The 17,273-nt window shown below is 42.3% G+C and overlaps 1 protein-coding gene across 1 annotated transcript in view; it reads right to left on the reverse strand.

Annotated features, from left to right (window-relative positions):
* erf.L (ETS2 repressor factor L homeolog) overlaps window positions 1–16,929 on the reverse strand; it is a 40,090-nt gene extending 23,161 nt beyond the window's left edge. Inside the window, 1 exon segment of the mRNA NM_001368035.1 lies at window positions 16,879–16,929. Within this exon segment, the coding sequence (NP_001354964.1) occupies window positions 16,879–16,900 (22 nt within the window). The 5' untranslated portion in view covers window positions 16,901–16,929.
* Between the last annotated feature and the right edge of the window lie 344 nt (window positions 16,930–17,273).

Below are 17,273 nucleotides of genomic sequence, written 5' to 3' on the forward strand. Positions count from 1 at the left end.
TAATCCAAATTTTACAAAAATATTTTGTTTTACTCTGCAATAATAAAACAGCAGCTTGTACGTGATGCAAACATATATATATATATATATATATATAAAGTCCTTGTGTTTTCTCCGCACTCCAAACAGCAGTAAGTGACCCAGGTGCTACCCGTAATGGAATAGATAAATACGTTGTAGATGGGTGCACACCAGGAACGTTTAAAGTCAAATTACTTAAAGATTAAAACATACTTTATTGAAAAATTTTTTAAAACAGGCCTGTTTTAAAAAATTTTTCAATAAAGTATGTTTTAATCTTTAAGTAATTTGACTTTAAACGTTCCTGGTGTGCACCCATCTACAACGTATATATATATATATATATATATATATATATATATATATATATATATATATATATATATATATATATATATATATATATATATATATATATATATATATATATATATATATATATATATATATATATATATATATATATATATATATATATATAGTGAATAAAGTACCCCCTCTTGTAAAATATAAGGATATTATAAGTTACCGAGGAGTTTCATGACCATATAAAAACACGAGGCCGAAGGCCGAGTGTTTTTATACAGGTCATGGAACTCAGAGGAGCGCAAGTGGAGATTCTGTGAGTTATTTCTTAATAAAAACTTTGCGAATTTAAAGATACATTTGTATTAGTGTTTTTTTTGTTATGTAGAAACTTTTTTTTTTTTTAAATGTATGTTATTTGTCTTTTAAGGTATGAAGATCCAAATTAGGATACGTCATCCGTATGAAAACCCCAGGTTCCCAGCATTCTGGATAAGAGGTCCCATAACTATAATGCAAAGTAGAAGTAGAGTAGAAGTAAAGACTGCGGGCCTCCTTCTAGCCTTAATTGAGAATGATGGAACTTAAACATCTGGGAGTGATCTACTAACCGATATGCAATTGTGACCTCACTATACATCCAATCAGTTTGTGTTCCATGTCAACTAAAAATTACACACACACACAGACTATTTGGATATAATGTTGTCTATGGGAGATAGCCTTTCCGTAATTCTGAGCTTTCTGGATAACGGACCCCATACCTGTAATAATGAAATAGAACCTTGCACTTGATCAAAAAACATAAATGTATCCCTATTGGAAGCAAAACCAGCCTATTGGGTTAATTTAATGTTTACATGATTTTCTAGTAGACTCAAGGTATGAACATCCAAACTACAGAAAGATATGTTATCCAGAATACCCCAGCATTCTGGATAACAGGTCCCACAGCTGTAACACTACCACTGCAGGCATGCCTCTATGAGCTGAGCAGAAGGGGCAAGAATGCAACATGTTGGAGGCTAAAGAATGCTTTGATTGTAATGGTAAAATGAGAAAAAGAACACTGTTCCCTCTCAATCTGTATAGCCATGGGATTAAAAAAAAAAGCATATATAATTGTTTTCAGTGTTCCTCTCTTTGTTCAGTTGTGACTTGGTGATTAATGTGCATACTTGCCCATCAAATGGTGCCCATGACCAAGTACGAATTCAAAAGAACTTACCTTTGATCCTAAAATATTTTTCCACAGCTGAATGCCATGCACCAAGCTGCTTGTACAGGCACGATCCCCGCTCATACACCTCTGTGCATAGCATAGTGTGTACTCAGTTGTTTTCACACAGACATTTCTGCCTAGCTTGTACTAACAAGAGACATGTTTTCTTAGTATGAATAACTAATCACCAGCGTTGGCTGACATGCATGTCACTGTTTATTTCCCCTTTACATACAACTTAACACAGTGTTGGAATTCACTACGATGCTCGTGTTTGCCCAACCATATTAGAGAGGATAAAAAAAAAAGTAGTGTGATGTTTGCACCCCCACACATCGAAAAAAAAAACATACAAAACAAGTGATCTGTTAATTAAAAATGCTTTGCCATATCGCCATTTCTTCCCAGAGACCCCAAACAAACACGGCTTTGTTAGGACCACATCACCTTAAAAGCCACCCTAGCCCCCTCCCTTCTCCTGGCTGGCGGCCCCAAAACCCACCCCAGGGTGTGACAAATTTTAAACAAAGCTCAGCTTGTGATCCCTGGTGAGCTGCCGCGGGCCACTGCATGGGAGTGGTACCTGCAATGGGACATTAACCCATTAGAGTGTGTGTTTGTGTGTGTGGGGGGGGGGGATAAAGCAATGATGATGATGCAGATCCCTGGCAAGAGAAGAGTTAGAATTTGGAGTCTTGTGATATTAAAGGGATACTGTCATGGGAAGACATGTCTTTTTCAAATCAAAACGCAACAGTTAATAGTGCTGCTCCAGCAGCCTGCCAGAAAGTAGTTCCATCCTAAAGTGCAGGCACAAGTCACATGACTGGGGCATCTGGGAAATTGACAATATGCCTAGCCCCATGACAGATTTCAAAACTGAATATAAAAAAATCTGTTCGCTCTCTTGAAAAATGGATTTCAGTGCAGAATTTTGCTGGAGCAGCACTATTAACTGATGGTTTTCCCATGACAGTATCCCTTTAAGGGAAAGTTATTGTTTTACTAGTCAAGAAGGCACACCTTCAATCCTCCAGGTCCTATTGAGGATACAATTCAATATAAAGAAATATAAATAGAAGGTCGATTATGAGACCAGTATGTTCTCAAGTCAGTTGTAGTTCAGCAAGATAGAAAAATTATTTCAAATTTGAGGTGTGTATCAGAACTTTCCCATATGGTGAGATTTGAAATAACTTTTCTATCTTGCTGAACTACAACTCAACTCTTTTTGCCAGTCTACAAGCACATACCACAACCAAGGAACAGTTACTATACTGTATTACTAACATTTAAAAGAGTGATTACCCACCTGGATTCAATCAGTAATTGTTTTTATGCATATTACTTAATTTATTCATTGTCTTTCCTGGCCGGCCAGTTTTTTTAAATTTTTTTTAGAGAATTACGTGTAAGCAATAAATTGCACATTTTTTAAACATACTGGTCTCATCCATACGTCTATTTATATTTCTTTAAGAGAAGAGTTAGGCCTCGCCAGTATACGTTTGGGAAAATAAAATGTCAACAGCCCACAATCTCAACAGTACATCTATTTTAGTGCAGGATTCCCACAAGGTTTCCTTCTGATCTCCAGGGAGAAACCCACAGCTTGTATATACAGGACGGCTATGCACAGAGCCAAGCTCAATGTGGCTTCTGATGGGAGGGACCAGAGGAAACAAAAGTCATTCATTTGGGGGAAAAACACTTTAAACAAAAGTGTGCCACTTTATAACTAATAGGCGAGCAAGGATTGGGGCTGGTATACACATTGTAGAGCAGGGTTTGACTACTACTGAGGCACTAAATGCCTATCCCCCTGCCATGACCAGCTGCAGGATCTTGACTCACAAGAGCAAATAAAGGAGGGACCAAGAGGAACAGAATCCAATGTGATGTCTGAATTCTTAGGTCACAACTGAAAATCCAATAATGAGACAATGCCCATGCACAGGAGCTATCAGCCAATGTGCAAACCCAATACATGAAAAACATCTGTGCACTTCCAGCACCCAGACAAGTATAGGCAGGTGTAGTAGAGACAGTACTCGGAGTAATATTGGAGCTGCCGTACTGAAAATATTTTATAACAAAGGTCTGTAGGACAGCACCTCAAGTGGCCATGCTCTACGGTCTTTTGAAAAGAGCATCTTGAGTTAGACAAGCAATATAGCAGCATCCAATAATAAATTTAGAGAAGGACTGTCCTGCATAAAGAGAAGTATGTATCTATAACTCTATATTTAAAGGGATTCTGTCATGATTTTTGTGGTGTAGTTTCTATTTTTAAATTACACTGTTCACACTGCAAATAATTCACTCTACCATGTAAAATTTTATTCTTATATATATTGTAATATTGGAGTTTTAGGCAGCCATCTCAGGTCATTTTGCCTGGTCATGTGCTTTCAGAAAGAGCCAGCACTTTAGGATCGAACTGCTTTCTGGCAGGCTGCTGTTTCTCCTGCTCAATGTAATTGAAGGATTCGCACTGGGACATGGATTTTACTATTGAGTGCTGTCCTTATGTCTACCAGGCAGCTGGTATCTTCTGTTAGGGAACTGCTATCTGGTATTGATCTATTGTAAGGAAACTATTAGTCGCCAGGAAAACGAAGCGCTCTGAGGCCCATCCAGCCGGCGATTTAGATTCTAGCCGGCGGGAAGGCAGTTTGCGGAAATTAGTCGCCCAAAGAAGAGACGATTTGTCTCTGGGCGACTTAATCTCCCCGAATCTCCACGTGTGTCTCTGCCCTTAGGCTGCTGAGGGGGGTGATATCACTCCAACTTGCAGTACAGAGTGACTGAAGTTTATCAGAGCACAAGTCACATGACTGTGGGCACCTGGGAAACTGACAATTTGTAAAATTAAAAAAATGGCATATTGAAAAATGGATTTCAGTGCAGAAGTATGCTGGAACAGCACTATTAACAGATACATTTTGAAAAAAACACGTTTTCCCATGATAGTATCTCTTTAAGGGAGAGACAGAACACCCTACTGAAAAGGGGTACAACTCCAACAAAGAAGAGACATCTGGGAAAGTAGCACAATAACCCATACACGTTTTGTTCACTGGGCAAAAGCAACTCCTAGTCATACCTTAACTGGGGAGGACAGGGAGGGTGCAGCTTGGGCAGGCCAGGACTCGAGCCGAGCAGAGGCAGGCGGGCATGGTGCCCACAATGCCAACAGCACTTTTCGGATCAGCTGTTTTAACAGAAGAGCAGTACTGTATAACAGACATAACCAACCTGTGGCTTAACAGCTGTTGCTGAACTGCAGCCCCCCTCCCCCAACAGCCTTTATTTGATATTTAAAGAATCTAATGTGAACTTGCCTGTTAGGGAAACAGTATGGCAGTTTCCATGAACATCTCCATTGAGAGAAAAAGAAATGTTCTATAATTCACTCTGTTTATAACCTATATGTTCCCTGCAAGTATTATACAGGTATCCAAGTTTCAGGGCCGAAACTAGGGGTAGGCAGAAGAGGCACATGCCTAGGGCGCAAAGGTAGAGGGGCGCCAGGCACTTACCTCTTCCGACGCCTTCCCCTAGTTCCAGAAGCAGTGTTAGAAGTTTTCTGCTCCTCTACGCATGCACACTTGTGCACCCCCGACGCATGCGCACGTGCTTCCTTGGCGCATGCGCACTTGAGCGTCGCGTCCTCGGCAAACGGGGAGGGGCGGAGTAGGCGCTGGCTTGCCTAGGGCAGCCGGCCTTCTTGGCCCGGCACTGCCAAGTTTACAGTTAGGGTCAGTTCACACGAGGCGATTCGGGGAGATTTTGTCGCCTGGGGACTAATCGCCTCATCTTCTCCCCGAACTGCCTCAGCGGTTTTTCCCATAGGCTACAATGAAAAGTCACCTGCGCTAATGCACACGCGGCGATGCGTTTTCTATAGTCGCCCGAAGTTGCCTGTGGAAACCTTTCAACGGGAATATAACCCAACATTGACAGGTACATGTGCCATTAAAGGAACAGCAACACCAAAAAATTAAAATGTTTTTTGAAGTAATGAAAATATAATGTACTGTTGCCCTGGCACTAGTAAAACTGATTGCCTCACAAACACTACTATAGTTTATATAAACAAGCTGCTGTGATGTGTAGCAATGGTGGAAATTGAACAAAAGGCACAGGTTAAATGGTGGATCACAGATAAAATCATTACTTTCTGCACATCTTATCTGCTATCTGCTGTGTAACCAGAGCTTTTTATCCTCTGAATGGCTGCCCCCATAGTACTCACTATTCACTTTCTCATTTGCTGAAGCATCAGCAGATTAAAATTCTAAACCTGTAGCCCAACTACACACACACATTACTATACAAAACTGTTTCATACAATATTATCTGTGTATGTCTCAAGGCACAAAAATAACAAATACAAATTTGTCCCAAATCTCTGTATAATTGGCCTCTAATCCCCATTAATCTCCTGGTGGTTGGGAGGGAAGGGGGGTTGGGGGTTGTCCTACAATTTGTAAATCTATGCCTTTTTTTACTTCTACCAAAATGTGAAAATGTTTGTTTACATCTGTGAAAAGTTCTACACATACACAGTTACAAATACAACCCAGTAAATCTCATTTGCAGGGTAGATATAAATTCCCTTAGTGTGAATACATATGTACACAAAGGAGTGCACTGCCCTTTAAGGTCACTGCTTCAAAACTCCAATCACTGACTCCAAAGTCCGAAAATTATCTCCCCTCGTTAACATTCCTGCAGTACTTTCATACTGCACTCGCTCAACCCCCACCAGGCCTTTATTTATTTATAAATCCGAGAGCCACATTTAACAAAAGCCCAATAAATTAGCTTGTAGCAATGGTATATTTATTTCCAGAAATCCTGAAATTCCCCCACTTACCAATGAGCGATAGCTCATTTTGGGTTTCAGAGTTTTTTTTGTGTAGGATCCTTGGGGCAAATAGTATAATGTGTATAATAATAGTATAAATAATATAAGCCCTGACGTTCATTTAAACTTTGACTCCCACAGCCATGCAATAATTCACCATAATCTTTAATAATTAAAGGAGACATGCTGATGCAGGAAGCTCCTCAATGTTACCATATCTGCAATAAAGGGGGTTGTTTACCTTTGATTTAACTTTTAGTATGATGTAGAGATTGATAAGCAAACAATTTGGTTTTCATGTTTTAATATTTGTGTGTATGTATATATATATATATATATATATATATATATATATATATATATATATATATATTTTTATTTATTTTTTAATTATTTAGTTTTTTATTCAGCAACTATCCTGTTTGAAATTTCAGCAATCTGTTTGCTAGGGTAGCAAACCATGCATTTATTTGATTAAGAGACTGGAATATGAAAAATAATTAATGTGTAGCCTTATAGAGCATTTGTTTTTAGATGGGGTCAGGGACCCCCATTTCATATGTGGAAAGAGTAAGAAAAAAATGTAACTATAAAAAATAAATAATGAAGACTACTTGAAAAGTTGCTTAGAACTGTCCATTCTATAACATACTAAAAGTTAACCTAAAGGTGAATCACCCCTTTAAATCACAGGTGGTTCGTCCTGCCATGCACATTATACAGGTATGGGATCTGTTATCCGGAAACATTATCCAGAAAGCTCTGCATTACTCAAAGACCATCTCCCATACACTTCATCAAAACATTTAAATTTTTAAAAATAATTTTCTTTTTTCCTCCGTAATAATAAAAAAATACCCCGTACTTGATCCAAACTAAGACATAAGCTAATTTATTAGAAGCAAAACCAGCTTATTCAGTGTATTTAATATTTACATTATTTTCTAGTAGACAAGTTACGGAGATCAAAATTAGAAAAAGATCCACTATCTGGAAAATCCCAGGTCCTGAGCATTCTGGATAACAGGTCCCAAACTTACATATATAATATGTGTGTTATGTATCCTAGTCACAAGATAATGGAGGATTGAACAAATGTTGGGCTGTAAAGTAGGACCTGTCTCAAGAAGGTGCAATTAAACTGAAATCTCTTGCTTACAGAGAGGCATTCTCTATAGACAACAACTGCAAAAACAAACACAGTGTTTATGACCAATAAGGGAAAATATATTGCAATCTACGGATAATGCCTCTGACAAATAAAGCAATATGGCAGCACCCAACAATATGTCCAAAAAAAAAAAAAAAAAAGACTAGAGGGAATGTTCTTTTTCTCTCAATACAACATTCCCCTGAATATTTTATTAGGGGAACCACAACAGATAACATTTTTACTGTAAGTAGTTTATAACCAGGCGTTTTTCGGTTTATATGCGACTTCCCTGTTACAGTAACTCTGGTCGGGTGCACTCAGTGACACAAGACCTAGGAAGTTAGTCAGGATTTTATTTCCCTCTTTGTCTATGTGGTGTGGGTTTTTGAGAAATGCGGACAAGCCCCCGCCATGGGTCTAGGCTAGCTGAGGCCACTGGGAAGTTCAGGTCCATCGACAAACAGGTTACAGAAATAAAGTACAGGTGTGGGACTGGTTATCCAGAATGCTAGGGACCTGGGGTTTACGGATAACAGATCTTTCTGTAATTTGGATCTTCATACCTAAAGTCTACTAGAAGATCATGTAAACATTAAATAAACCCAATAGGTTGGTTTTGCTTCCAATAAGGATTAATTATAGCTCAGTTGGGATCAAGTACAAGCTACTGTTTTATTACTACAGAGAAAAAGGAAATCATTTTAAGAAATTTGGATAAAATTAAGTCTATGGGAGACAACTTTACCGTAATTCAGAGCTTTCTGGATAATGGGTATCCAAGATAACGCGTTCCATACTTGTACTTGGATTGTATTGACTGGAGAAGGTAGGCCCTTTGGTACTCAAGTTTTCAACAGTCTTATTGGCCCAGCTCATAGCCACAACACTATGAGTGATAGTTTTCAGTATTAACAGATGGTCAGAACAGGACAAGCAGATCAATGGCAAATGATTGGGGGGGGGGGAACTGCTCCTCAGTGGGTAACTAGATGTTACTGGATCCCACAGCAAATTCATTTTAGTGCCCCCAACATATCTCGAGTTATGTTTTATCAATATATGTTGAAAATGATCTTTATTTGGGCCTCATGGGGCCTCCTATACCTCCTGTCCCCCTCTGCTTCCTCTGTAGTTACACCCCTGCTTCTCCTACAGGCACACTTTTTAAACATATAATTTTAACAGGAATTGCTATAAAATGCAGTCCAACAAGGTACCCAACTTTTGTTGTCGAATGGCACACAGGGTCATTTTGGGTACTTTTTTTTTTTTTGTAGAGCAAAGATCTTTTTTAAAATGCCTAAATTTAAACTATGTCCACAGGTTAAAAGCTCATTAGGAGACGCTCACGGAACAGGCTGCAACGGGAAACCCTGCATGGACAAGTTACCCCACGTGAGCCCAGACTGAGAATACAGGAATCACAAGGACTGAAGGCAGGATATATACTGCCAGGAACTTGACAGTCTGACTGAGCTTGATTGTTCCCTTGCACGCAATATATCTTTTTTTTTTTTTGTTACGGACTTGGCAGCCAAACGGTTAAGATCCCAGAACACTTTCAAGTTTGCCCTGAAATACCTCTCTCCTCAAGGAACACAACTATTAAATTCAACAGGTGCCACGACAGAAGGTGTTAAAGAAAAACAAAGGCAAACTGCTGGGGCTGAAATACCGGGATACGTGCGCGTCAGCCAAGGTGTGGGAATCCACTCGACTCGTGCAAGTCTAATGCCAAGGACGTGCCAATCACTGCCCCAATCCCTTTCTTGTTCCCATACGTTAAGGAGCAGCTGAAGCCCACTTGTAACTGTCAGCTCTTTGAGCTGTGGAATTAGGTGGGAATAGAAATGAAAGGATTGGGTGTGGGGCACAGTTATCTCTAGATACATCCATAGCAAACATGGTGAGTGTATCATTCCACGCTATCAGATGTGTTTCACGCTATCACATGTGTTCCAAACCCCTCCTCGCCCACATAGGTGCCACTCAGGAGCCCTCCCTCTCCTTCACAGCCTGATCTGTGGGGGCACACAAGATGGAACCTACGCTGCTCTCCTCCACAGTGAGCGTGACTGATCCAGAAGCCTCAGCTACACAAAACACACTGATACAACTGGTGTCAGCCGAGGAGATTTCACTTGATCAGCGGCAGAACAAAACCACCTCCACTTGTACACCCCCATATTTTCTATTAAATCCTGGCCTCCCCCCAAGTACACAGGGGGCTTACAGCTTCATTTCCAGCCTGAGTCATAATTCAATGCTTGAGTGCTTCTTCTTCACAACACATACTTCATGAATCTCTTTAGTAAATGGTCTTTCACTTCGGTGGATGATAAAATATGAAGAAGCACAGCCAGTGTCTGACTGGGACACCAGGGGCCCAACAAAAGACCTTAGACTAGGGGCCTACTCACTACTATTATTCTTCCTCTCCTCACTCAGACTCTATTCTCCTAGTCTCTTTTCTTTACATACTATAATCAATTATTCCATCTATTTATCCTCTTTTTCTCATAGAAATAGGGAATGGCCATGAAATAGGCCATAGGCCAAAACCGGGACTTTTCCTGGTATCTCGATGGGCCAGTCCGACGCGGAGCACAGATTTAAACCACCGTGGGCTGCTGAGGAGTCTGGACGTCGCAGTTCACTTTCTAATGTAAAGAAGCTACATCCATTGTTTAAAGGAAAGCGATTATGCAGTAATTTACTTTTGCACTAAAGTTTTCACTTGGTGTTAATACAAGTCTTAATTAGTGTTGGGTATAATTGTAGGACAAGATATCTGTTCTTTACATTAAATTATACATTGTTTTGGAGAGGTTTCCTCCTTTGCTTCTATAAGTTTCATGGCACATGGCATTTTGTCTACACTCATAAGCAGTTTATAGGGGGCTGCTTTAAAGGGGTTGTTCACCTTTGAAATAACTTTTAGTATGATATAGAGAATGATATTCTGGGATAAATTGCAATTGGTTTTGCTTTTTTATTAGTTAAGGTTTTTGATTATTTAGCTTTATATTCAGCTGTTCTTTAATTTTCAGTGCAAAGTACCCTAGCAACCATGCACTGATTTGAATAAGAGACTGCAATATGAATAGGAGGGGGCCTGAATAGAAAGATTGTTAATTAGCAATAACAATACATTTGTAGCCTTAGGGTCAGGCCACATGAGCAGATTCGGGGAGATTAGTCGCCTCAGTGACAAATCTCCTCTTATTTGGGGCGACAATCTCCTCAAACTGCCTTCCTTTGCCCTCCGCCGGCTAAAATGAAAATCGCCTACGGCAAAGCACACGCGGCACTTCGTTTTCTGATGTCGCCAGAAGTTGCCTCACAAGGAAACTTAGGGCGACTAATCTCCCCAAATCTGCTCAAGTGGCCTGACCCTTACAGAGCATTTGCTTTTTAGAAGGGTTCAGCAACGCTCATTTGACAGCTGAAAAGAGTCAGAAGCAAAAGGCAAATAACTATAAAAAATAATGAAAACCAATTGAAAGGTTGCTTAGAATTGACCACTCTATAACTTACTAAAAGTTACCTTAAAGGTGAATGTCCCCCTTAAATGCTGCATTTTTAAATCAACCCCCTGTGCCATTACGTTAGGTAGACACTGGTGCTATCAGGAAGGGATTGCTGGGAACATGAGGGTCTACCCAAGTAATACCCACCTGAAAGCACTGGCATTGTCTATAGACAGTTTGTGCCACGTCAAGCTGCTGCCACCACATAAGGGCACTTTTACAGTTACTACTCCTGTTATTTCAGTTACTCTTTATGAAACCTGTCTGGGGCTTAAACTCGCACAGTGATGTAAACTTGGGATCTCAGTCATAAACAAGATAGATATGGACTTTTGTAAAATAAACCTACACAAAAATGAAGGCATATTCCTATGGTAGGATAAAACCTGAACAGAATTTTTCCAGTGCTGCTAGGGTTGCCACCTTTTCTGAAAAAGTTTACAGGCTGGCGGGGGGGTGGGAACAAAAGAGGTAGACCATGATGCAAAAGGGGCGGAGCCACATAGTGTTGTGGAAGGGGGTGGAGCAACATCTCAAGGTGGCCAGAAGGCAGAAAAAAACGGTAAGTTCTGAGCGAATTGGGGGCAGGCCAAGGGATTTTTTTTAATATTACAAATATTACAAATAACCGGCAACTACATTGCCGGTAAATTTGTAATACCGGCTCTGGCCTTGGTGTTTTACTGGCTAGGCCGGTACAATACCGGCTCGGTGGCAACCCTACCCTAATAAAATGTTGTTTTCAGGCTGCCACAGAAATGGTTTTGGTAAGTTTCCCTTTTAGTACTTTTACATGTACCATACCTCAGCATATATGTGCATGTGATTGTGGGACACTACACCATATAACATCCCTTAGATGATCACTTATAGGTAGGGATGCCCTGAATGCAGGATTCGGTTTGGGATTTGACCTTTTTCAGCAAGATTCGGCCAAATCCAAGTGCCTGGCCAAGCAAATCCAAAAAATCACATGCTTTAGCCGCATGCTGCATGGGCGGTTCTCTTTAGCCCAGATTTACATATGCAAATTAGGGGTTGGATTCGGTTCAGGATTCTTTCACAAAGGATTCGGGATTTATCGCATCCCTACTTATAGGGTCTGATATTTGCACTGCAACCTCGTCAGTAACGGAATCATCTTTAGTCCATTCCCATTCGCTGATTTTATCTACAGCTTACTGGGAAACTCCCAATCTACCTGCAGTGAGAATATTTGTACAAGCTCATGTGTCACAAGGTACATCAACAAGCATCTCTCACATACACGATAAAGTGAAAATAATTTGCCTTTTGAAACCAGAACTTTCCAGTTTTCAGGAAACGGGTTAAAAAAAAAAAAATAGGTTCATACAACAACACGCAGACATTTAACTCAAAATACACAGATATCCTGTATAGTGTGTGAGCAGTTTTGCTAGTGCCCTAAAACACTGTGTTCCTCACAGTTCTAAAACAGCAGAAAGAAGCTTCAGTGAGCTCTTTTTTATGTACCTAATCAGCATGATTGTCTGACGTCCTTAAGGGTAAGGGCACATGGGCAGATTTGGGGAGATTAGTTGCCCCAGCAACAAATCGCCTCTTCTTCAAGGCGACAATCTCCCCTACCTTCCCGTCTGCTATAACGAAAAATCGCCAGCTGGGTGGCACTTCGTTTTCCAAAGTGGCCGAAGTTTCCTCGTGAGGGTAAGGGCACACTGGCAGATTTGGGGATATTAGTTGCCCCGACTATTACTGCCTTGCCCTACTTTACCCGCCGGCTATAATGAAAAATTGCCAGCGGGATCTTGCGAATCTGCCCGTGTGCCCTTACCCTAACAGCTCTTGAAGAATTCTACAACTTCTTAGACTGTAAGCTCATATGCACATGTTCCCTCATGTGAGCCCTGTTTGTGACTTTGTTATCAGATTAATTACCGATACTACTGTGCTGTACTGTGTAACCTGATAACAATAATATTAAGTGGCTGGCATTCATACGGACAACAAGTGTGGATAACCATCAGACCGGTGCACCTTTCTTTCGCCCGCATGCCTATGTAGTAACTGTGTCTGTAGGTAAAGGCTCTTATCATGAGAACACCTTCTGTATGTTTATAGAAGGGGTGGAGGGGCAAAGAAGCTGGTTATAAATAGGAACATAAAAGGGGAATTTACAATTGTGAGAGCACTCTTCACCTTCTGTGCAATCTGCATATCTAAACCACACAAACAGACCCCCTGACTGCATACTGGCTTTTGTCCCAAGCAGCCCCCACAGGCTCCACTTGTATCACTCCCCCTGACACCGTGTCCCTTCCTTAACAATAATACGAGACAACTTTTATCACCCTGCCCGCCCTGTGGTCAGTCTTCCCAGACTATAAAGGGAAGTTTGGGGCAGCCTGTCTGAAAGATTAAAAAAAAAAAATTCCTAACAAGTTGCCACAAAGTGTTCCTGGAAGAAGCAACGGTCGCTGCTGTCTCTTTAAATGCACCAAACCCCCCCCCCCTTTCCCCATTCCAAACCACACCACCCTCTCACTAATCCCTTGAGCCAAAAGCTAAAAGGCTGGAATTCAATCTCTGCTTCAAAAACTAACATTACATCACTCTGATTCCAGGACAGCTTTAAAGACACAGTCTGCAGCAACTGGGGCACAGACACTGCTACATTTACACACGGTGGAAACCTTACAAGGAATTTCCATCTGTCTGGGCCTGCAACTTAACCCAACACTTTTAACTCCTTCCTTGTAAAGGATAAGTCGCCGCGCCAGGGCAAAGAGTATTTTTCATGTGTTCGGAAACAATTCACGGGCACTAGACAGATACATTTATATAAATAAAGCTGTAGTGAAACTTCTCCGATAGTGAACCCCCTTTGTGATGAGTTCAAAGCAATCTCTGCTTTCCATATGCATTTAACCCGGCTTTTGCCGACTATGGGGAACTTGTATATTCATATAATTTCCCTATTGTTTAATAAAAGAAAGACTTTTTTCTAATCCTGTTTTTGTTTTTTTTAAGACTCACTACACGATTATGTGCAAGGCTCAAGGAGGGACAAGTTTTAACAGAAGCAGAATAGACTTTAGGGAGAGAGGAGGAGGGGGGATGAAGGCTTCAAATTCCAAAAGACAGACAATCAGGCTACCCAGAGAGAGGGGTGGGCTTAAGGTGGCGCCAAATTGAGGGTGAAAGCAGACCTAAAACAATATTGCTGAGAAAGGGAGGGAGAAGGGAACTAAGGACTGAGGTGACAGGTTGTGTCCTCCGAGGATGCCGGACACCTGGAAACAGTTTGTTCGGGTTGGAAACGATTCCCCGTTAGCGCCACGTACAAGGCACCTCCATAACGAGCATTTAAGCGCATTAGCAGCAGTCGCTATATGAATGCGCACAGAAATGTTTGGCTCATTCTCACACAGACACAGTAGGAAATCAGATTTAGGGTAGTTAGCATCGCTCTAGAAATAAAAGGTGTAAAGTAATGCGCACTTAGCTTCCGAACTAGCTCATTTTGTAAAAATAAAAGGCAGCTGTCCTAATTACACACATTAACTTTATTCCAACGCCTGTGCCAGAAACAGTGCTCCAGGAAAGGTAAGAAAACTCTGCAGGCGAACCTCCTTTTAGCACAGATGTCAAACGCAACGCTTGGGGTTGACTAGTGTGTGTGTGTGTGTGGCCCCCCAGCTGTGGTTCAACTACAACACGGGTTAGAGTACAAGTATAACTTAAGACATGAACCTCGGGTAGAGCCAGCCAATAACTTGCGACACCCAAAGAGTTAAACATAATTTTAAATGGCCAGCAGCCTCCATGCAGGATCCATGTAGGCATGTGTTAGCTGCATTCAGAACAAGGAAGTGTGGGCAAAGCAGCACAATAGTGTGTGTGTGTGTGTGTGTCTGTCCCCTTCCTACAGTTGCACGTGCTTACACTGGCTCGCCTCTAATCACGGTGTGGAACAATGCGCCCACTGATATCTGAGGACTCCCCACGTCCCTAATACATGAGCACAAAGGGCCAATGACCGCACGGCTATAAGGTTATAAACTCACAAAAGCAAAGTTCATGAGGGATAAGTCCAGGCCAGGGCCGGCGCTGCTGCCACCTTAACAGCACGTTGTTTGTCGCAGGGAGGAAAAGTTCCATTTGGAACGTAGAGATCGGACACATTGTTTCCTCTGGGGGGGGGGGGGGGCGTCTGAAAACCGATCGATTTCACTGGTGTCAAGGTGCCCCCAAATCCGGGTCAAATGACCCCCTATCAGACTCGGATAATGGATAGTGGAAGTGACAATACAGCTACACACATCAGTACTAACACACACTGCAGTACACATAGGAAGCCTGCGACGATAACAACACAGCGACAAGCTGCTGCCATACTGCTAAACGTGACTGACGCATCACAGCACAATGCCGAGGAACACAAGTGTCGCACAACGTCCAACAAGGGCACAATCCCTATACCGTTACTGTGTATGCTAGTGTTGTTTAGTAGTCGTGTCACTGGACATTGTTACAATGTGTGCTGGGAGGCGGTGTCACACTCTGTGAAGTTAAATCAAGTGGAGCGCTCACCTCCCTAATACACACTTTTTGTAGTGCCAGGTGCTGTACTGTGAGACCCACCCCTGTCACTGGGTCAAATCGATATCCAAAAGAAAGCCAGCAGCACACTGAGTCGGGTTGCAGTTGTGTTCAAAAAGAATTATTTTATTAAGCCCATATGCAAAAAGCCTTTTTGCATATGGGCTTAATAAAATAATTCTTTTTGAACACAACTGCAACCCGACTCAGTGTGCTGCTGGCTTTCTTTTGGACACTCTGTGAAGTTGTCATGTGTTTTGCACATCAACATTCTCTGTTGTGTAGCGGTGTGAATCAGTGTGTCACTTCGTACAGCTGTTCCCTCTGTGCTAATATTGGGCAGCAGTTGTGCCCGGGGTTGTGACTTCTCCCTTTGCAGAGCAGTTGTGTACTTGGGAACCAATTGGGTAGTGATTGTGTGTGTGTCTAGGGGCCCCGAGTCTCACTGTGACTAGTGTTTGTTTGCCTGGGAGACATGTGTAGCACATGAGAGACGTGTGTGTGGCACTTTGTGTAGTATAGGTACAAATGGGACTTGTGTGTAGTACTTGAGAGGCATGTGTGTGGCACTTTGTGTAGTATAGGTACAAATGTGAGTTGTGTGTAGTACTTGAGAGGCATGTGTGTGGCACTTTGTGTTGTATAGGTACAAATGTGAGTTGTGTGTAGTACTTGAGAGACGTGTGTGTGGCACTTTGTGTTGTATAGGTACAACTGGGAGTTGTGTGTAGTACTTGAGAGACGTGTGTGTGGCACTTTGTGTAGTATAGGTACAACTAGGAGTTGTGTTTAGTACTTGAGAGACGTGTGTGTGTGTGGCACTTTGTGTAGTACAGGTACAACTGGCAGTTGTGCGTGGCACTTTGTGTAGCAGTTTGTGATCACGGGAGCTGTGTGTTTCACTCTGTGTGGCGTTTGAGTGCAGTGAGCGGCGTGTGCGACACTTTGTTGGGCGGCCGGGTACTTGAGGAGTTGTGTGTCGCACTGTGTGAGCCTGGGAGGTGTGAATGGCACTCTGTGCAAGAGCGATGTACTTAGGAGCGGTGTGTGACACTTTGTGTAGCAGTTTGCCTACTCTCCGCCGGAGTTGTGTGACAGTTTGCAGCACTTGTGTGTCGGTGGGAGCACAATGTGTACGCGCAGCAATAGCCGTGTGGCCAGGAGCGCGGAGTCGCTGTACGGGAAAGAATACCTGGCTCTGCCGGGGTTTTCATGGCTGTGTCCCGCTGGCGCTGTTCTCCCCTCGGTGCCTGGCTCCGGTCTGTGCAGCTTCTCCTCCTCGGGCCCCGGGCTCTCCTCCTCCTTTTCTCCCCCCGCTCACATTACACTCGCGGGACGCCCACGCCGCGGGGAGCCGCCCCCTCACGACGTCACCCAGCTCACAGCGTCTCCATGGAGATCTCCCTCTTCGCCGACGCACGATACCGACGTCACGGGGAGAGGAGGGGCAGGGAGTGTGTGTGTGAGAGAGATTATTGGCAGTCACATAGAAAGTGATAGGGTCAGGGCAATTCCGCGAGTGTCAGGCGAGACCTGAGCTGCGGGACCGCACTTTGTACCCCTCAACTTCTCCCATTAGGCATAAAG

Source organism: Xenopus laevis, chromosome 7L (genome assembly GCF_017654675.1).
Source record: "Xenopus laevis strain J_2021 chromosome 7L, Xenopus_laevis_v10.1, whole genome shotgun sequence".
Lineage (NCBI taxonomy): Eukaryota > Metazoa > Chordata > Amphibia > Anura > Pipidae > Xenopus > Xenopus laevis.